General features: G+C 45.3%; 2 protein-coding genes across 2 annotated transcripts in view; one reads left to right on the forward strand and one right to left on the reverse strand.

The window, feature by feature from the left end:
• Positions 1-4,275: 4,275 nt before the first annotated feature.
• On the reverse strand, positions 4,276-5,628 carry Rpl36al (ribosomal protein L36a like). Its single transcript, XM_010632602.1, has 2 exons — positions 5,532-5,628; positions 4,276-4,696 (listed from the first exon to the last, which is right to left on the reverse strand). Exon 2 carries the CDS (start codon positions 4,663-4,665, stop codon positions 4,345-4,347), a length of 321 nt encoding a protein of 106 aa, XP_010630904.1. The 5' UTR covers positions 4,666-4,696; positions 5,532-5,628; the 3' UTR covers positions 4,276-4,344.
• Mgat2 (alpha-1,6-mannosyl-glycoprotein 2-beta-N-acetylglucosaminyltransferase) overlaps positions 5,429-6,081 on the forward strand; it is a 3,293-nt gene continuing 2,640 nt past the window's right edge. The window contains exons 1-2 of the mRNA XM_010632712.2: positions 5,429-5,783; positions 5,929-6,029. Coding sequence (XP_010631014.1) covers positions 5,429-5,783; positions 5,929-6,029 — 456 coding nt within the window. The remainder of the gene's footprint in view (positions 5,784-5,928; positions 6,030-6,081) is intronic.

A 6,081-nucleotide genomic window follows, 5' to 3' on the forward strand; every position in this document is an offset into this window, starting at 1 on the left:
GCAAAGGCCCCGATTTAAAACCAAGTAAAAAAAAAAAAAAAAAAAAAAAGTCTTTAGACTGAAAATAACTTTTTTGGTCAGCTTAAAGTGTTTCTCATTTTGATTGTTTTTTTTTTCTTTTCTGAAAATTCAATTATTCCTGAGTACTGTTTTAAATGTGAGAATGTTTTTATTAAAACTTTATTATTAATATATGATCTTTAAAACATAATTTCTTGGGCTGGGGATTTAGCTCAGTGGTTCCGGCACCTACCTTGGAAGCGCAAGGACCCGAGTTTGATCCCCGGTACCAAAAACAAACAAAACAATTTCTTCTCAAAGCTGATTCTCTGAAAAAGTAGGCATTGGACCAGAAGTTGAATTTAACTTCTATGTTTTTGATACTGGGGATTGGACTCAGGTTCGGCACCACTGAGCTAAATCCCCGTCCCTGAATTTAACTTTGTATTGCTAAGAGCTGGGTGTGATAGTGCACACCTGTAATCCCAGCACTTGATGGCAGTGAGTTCAAGGTCAGCCTAGGCTACATAGTTCATGGGCGGGCTGAACTACATAGACCCTGTGTCAAAAAATTGTTAAGAAATTTTGTATTGCTAGTAATCAGTTAAAATTCTTTCAACGAAAATTACTTTATATTATAAATTATGTAATATAATATGGTGCCTTTAAGTTTAAAAAACTGCCACTTATTTGGTCCCTATTTTATCCCAGGTATTTTACATACAGTATTTTATTTAATCCTCACAGATCACCAGGTAAGGAGTTCATGAATCTAGATCAGGGATCTTAAATCCAGGTTCTCCTGCCTTCTAAAGTTAATTCAGACTTAGTCTTTAAAGCCAACAGATCTTAAAATGTTCTCTCCCTTTCCTCTTTTCTTTCTTCTCTTCCTTCCTCCATGTTGCCCAGTCTAGCTCCAGACTCCTGGACTATCCCATTTTAGCCTCCCACTAGCTGGGACTATAGGCACACACCACTGTGCCTGGCTTGTTAGGATTTTTTTTGTTTTGTTTTTGTTTTTTGAGACAGGGTCTCACTACGTAGTTGAGACTGACCTGGAACTCACTCTGTAGCCCAGGCTGGTCTCGAACTCACAGTGATCCTCCTGCCTCAGCCTCCCGAGTGCTGGGACTACAGGCATGTGCCATCACGCCTGGCCCAGGATTTTTTTAAACTCAAAGGTTGGTGATGAATAAATATTACAAAATGGATGCATTAAAACATGGTTTTAGCCATCTAAGGTGGCACATGCCTGTAATCTCAGCAATCTGAAAGGCTGAGACAGGAAAATCTAAAGTTTGAGGGCAGTTTGTGCAGCTCAGCAACTTAGCAAGACTATTTTTCAGTTTCTTTTCTGCTGAGACTTGAGGCCATGCACCCACAATTTAAAAGAGAGGTTTAATTTGGCTCAGTGTCAAAGAGCATTCAGTCTATGGTTGACTGGCTCCAATAGAAACATCATGCGAGGGCATGGCAGAGCAAAGGCGTTTGTTCACAGCAGCAGTAGTAGAGCCAGAAAGGAAGGGCCAGGAACCAGATTTAGTACCCAAGTCCCTATCTCCAGGACCCTCCGAGAAGCCCAGAAGTGTGCTGTAATTCCGTCAGCTGCTCCCTAGCCAATCAGGTTGACACAATTACGAACCATCACAGAAGGGAGGGCAGAGGAATGGGGAAAAAATAAACTATCATGTAAAGGTACAAATTCCCAATGAATTGTCATCATGTTGTATACCTAAAATGTACCAATAAACTTAATTTAAAAACAAACATCACAGAGACCTTGTCTCAAAACTAAAGGTGTTAGGGCCAGGGATTTAGCTCAGCAGTTCCGCTGCTTGCCAGAGTTTGATTCCTGGTACCGAAAACAACTAAAGGGATTAGGGGTGTAGCTTAGTGTGAAAACCCTGGGGAGATCCTTTAAAAAGTGACCAGTAAGCCAGGTGTGCAGGGGTACACCTGTAATTCCAGCACTTGGGAGGCTGAGGATGGAGGATCGCTGTGAGTTCCAGGTCAGTCTCAACCACATAGTGAGACCCTGTCAAAAAAAAAATGTGTATTTGAAAACTGGCTTGTAACCATCCAAATTTACATGTTAAAACCAAATTTCTCATCAGCAAGTGCAACTAACGGTCTGAATTGGGAATAAATTTGAACCATCAGTTACTTCATTTTAGCCTTTATGCCTTTTTTTTGGTTTTTATGAGACAGGGTCTCACTATGTAGTTGAGACTGACCTGGAACTATGTAGCCCAGGCTGGTCTTGAACGCACAGTGATCCTCCTGCCTCAGCCTCCCAAGTGTTGGGGGATTACAGGTGTGTGCCACCGCGCCCGGCCTTTAGGCTTTGTATTCTTCAGCTACTCAGTTATTCACAATAGAAATATCTTAGTCAAAACTAATATATATGCAGAATTAATTTGTAACTCTTCCTAGTTTTTCACTTGTTCTTATATAGATAATTATTAGGCTCAATTCTGCGTTAGTTTTCCATTGTTTTAATACTGCATACTTCGTCAGCCCTCCCAACTGTCAAAAAAAACATGAGTACTTCCTAGAGTACTAAACAAGTTTAAGAAAACAAACAGCGTTTATGCTGTCATGGACTTGTGACTTTCACTTTCACTGGCTCCCATTTTGATTTGGTACCATCTGAAAGAAAGTATGGTAGAAAGGCTTTCTATTTTTGAGTCCTGCCTCAGCCTCCCTAGTGCTGGGATTGCAGGCGTGCACCACCACACCCAGATAGAAAGGCTTTATGTTTGTGTTCAGTGAACTAGCCACGTGCAACATGGCCAGCACTAAATGTGACTGGTATAACTGAGGAACTGCATTTTTAACTTGAATAGCTGTATGTGGTTAGTGGCAACTACATGATAGCATACTTACATTCAAGTTTTTCATAATACTAGGGACTGAACCCAACATCTCATGAATGCTATCCAAGTGCTGTACCACTGAACTGTATCACCAGCTGCATGTATGTATGTGTGTATGTGTGTTGGTTGGTTTTGTTGAGTCTTGTTATGTAGTTCAAGTTGGTCTTGAACTCAGTGTATAGTCCAGGTTGATGTCAAACTCATGGTAATACCCCTGCCTCAGCCTCCCAAGTGCTGGAATTATAGGAATGCAGCACACCTGACCCGACCCTTTAATTTTTGAGACAGGCCCTCATCAAATTGCCTAAACTGCCCTTGAACTTGTACTCCGAGTTTCCTGAGTAGCTCTGGTGAGGTGTGTACCTAAGCACCTGGATTGTCAGCTCTACCCTTCAGTTTAGGTCTCCCACCATCTAGTCTGTTATACACCAGCCTGGTTTCTCTTTTTTAAGTTCAATCAAATCTTCCCAGCTGCTCAAGTATGATAATGAATCCACCCCTTATACTATAGTCCCCCTTTATCCATAGTCTGAGTTAGAGTCAACTGCAGCTTAAAAATACTAAATGGGGGCCAGGGATTTAGCTCAGTGGGACTGCACCTGCCTCACAAGCACAAGGTCCTTAGATAATCTCCAGTACTGGGGGGCGGGAACCTAAATGGGAAATTCCAGAAATCAATACTTCAGTGTTCTACATTGGAAACCATTCTAAGTAGTGTGGTCATGTACCATCCTGTCTGAAATGAATCCTCTGTCCAGTAAGTTCAGCACAGCCATACTATACACCCAACCTTCAGTAACATTAGTGGATCGACGATCATAGTATTACAGGGCTTGTGTACAAGTAGCCACATTTTACTCAGTAATGGCCCCAAAGTACAACAGTAGTGATGCTCGCATTTTTATTACAGAATGATCATTTAAACTTTGTCATTGTTCTTATAGGATGCCTTAAACAAAACATGCATTTAGGATTCAGTACTGTGGAAGGTTTCAGGCATAACTATCACCAGCTGAGGCCCAGGGATTCAGCTCAGTGACACTATGCCTGCTTCACGAACACAAGATCCTGAGTTGATCTCTGGTACTAAGGCGGGGAAAAAAACCCAGTTGCGGGGGGGATGGAGTGGCTACTGCTTGTGTGAAATTGACCAAAAAAGTATTGGTGTTTCTCCAAGTGACTAACCACTCAAACCTGACTGTACAAGTTTGAAGCAGGACTCTTGTCTTCCTCATAAAATTCCATTCTCAAACTTGTGATCCTCCTGCCTCAGTATCCCCAAGTGCTGGGATTACAGGTGTGTCACCATGCCCAAGGTTGTCATTTCCTTAATTAAAAACCTTACGTGAAAAAGAAAAAGTGTTAAATATACAATTTTGAGTCAAAAAAACAAAAGAGATTTGGGGATAAATACTACTGTATTTATTTTCTCTACAGCTTCAACATTTTTGCCTCAAAAGAACAAAGTTTAGAACTGGATCACTTGGCCCTTTCTCTTCTTGTCTCCTCCCAGTTCAAAATGCTTGCATCTTTTAATGGCCAGCATCCTCTTCGATCTGCAGTTAGGCTCCACACACTCAAGCCTCAGCACAATCTTCTTCGTGGTTTTAGCCTTCTTCCGGAAAATTGGTTTTGTCTGCCCACCGTAGCCACTCTGCTTCCGATCGTAGCGCCTCTTTCCCTGGGCATACAGGGAATCCTTGCCCTTCTTATACTGGGTCACTTTGTGAGGCTGATGCTTGCCACACTTCTTACAGAAAGTCCTTCGGGTTTTAGGTACGTTGACCATCTCGGCAGGAGAGTTGTCTACACGGTAAGAACTGCAATAAAATATTTAAAATAAGATAGAGCACATGAAACATTCTGAAAACTGTAAAGTGCTATATAAATATTTATGGGAAAAGGGCGTGACACAATTTAGTCATGTAATCCACTCACGGTTTGAGACAGGTTCTCCTGTGTAGTCCAGGCTAGCCTCGAACTTGTGGCAACCTTCTGCTTCAGCCTCTCCCGGGATTACAAGCATGTACCACCATGCCCGGCAACCCCCATGTTTTTGGAATGCTTAAATTACTGGGCAGGGCAGGGGTGTAACTCATTAGGAGAGGGTTGTTTTATAGTGCGAGGCTTGGGTTTGACTCTCAGCACTACAGGCATACCGGGAATCGCCAGAACAATCGGTTCTCCCGTACAAAGTAGGTTTTCTTAACGCTTTGCTCAGAAAAAAACACTGGTAGTGTTTTTCTAATTTTCCTCCGCAGAAAAGAGTAAAGCCTAGTTCCTTTGCGGCTCCGTTCCCCTCCCCCACGTCCTCCATTTTCTAGTTCTGGGGCATAGCTGGGGCAGTCCGGGATGTAGCAGCTTTACGACTCGCCCTGTTCCTTCTCAAGATTCATCGATCTGGTTTCACTTCTCCGCTCCGCGGCACGCTCACCAGTCAGCAGCCGTGAAGGCTGACGTGTCCTTAGCTGGCTGGCCTCGCTGCCCAGAGGCCGCCATGCCTTAGCTCGTTTAAGGATGTAGAAGCCAGTCTCAATTCCACTAAGCCAAGCATGAGGGTCTCGCCTCCCCTTTCATACAAAAACCTACTCCACTCCCGGTTTCTGAGCACTGAGGGACCGGGTCCGAACCTACTCAGCCAGCTTCTCCACTTACCGAGAGACACGCCGTCCGCACTCCGCACCCCGCACCTAGCACCGATCGCGCCTCACCGGAAAGGGAGGGACGAAGCGGAAGTAGGAACTGAGCTTGAGCGACATGCCTGCGAGCCAATAGACAGGCGGCTATGGCGGCGAGGCGCCTGCGGACTCATCTGCGAAGCGCCAACCACAGGCCTCGGGGGCGGGCTGGAGGGTGTGGGCCGGGGGGCCCCGGCTCTCCGCGGGCCAGTTGAGGGTTGTCAGAACCGTAGCTGCTGGAGTGGGGTGAGGTTGTCTCGCTCTTGTTGGCCGCCCCGAACCAAGTCAGGATGAGAACGCAGGGGACGCAGGGCCCTTGGAGGCGCAGGTAACGAAGCTGGGGTGCGGTGGGTCTGTGGCTGGGCTTCTTCCAGGACCCGTGGTGCTGAATGGAGAAGACCGAGGCGACGCCGAGCCGCGGCTCCTAGCGGCGGGGCCGCTGTCTGAGCTGCAGCTGCAGCTGCCGGACGAGGATGTGTGGAGACCGGGCGGCGCGGGGCAGCTGAGAGCCTTCGGGGCCCAGGACC

Source organism: Fukomys damarensis, unplaced genomic scaffold, assembly GCF_012274545.1.
Source record: "Fukomys damarensis isolate Sample0158 unplaced genomic scaffold, DMR_v1.0_HiC HiC_scaffold_17, whole genome shotgun sequence".
Classification (NCBI taxonomy): Eukaryota; Metazoa; Chordata; class Mammalia; order Rodentia; family Bathyergidae; genus Fukomys; species Fukomys damarensis.

Excerpts from the sequence above, each read along its gene's own strand:
- Rpl36al (XM_010632602.1), bottom strand. The coding sequence starts at position 4,665 with ATGGTCAACGTACCTAAAACCCGAAGGACTTTCTGTAAGAAGTGTGGC.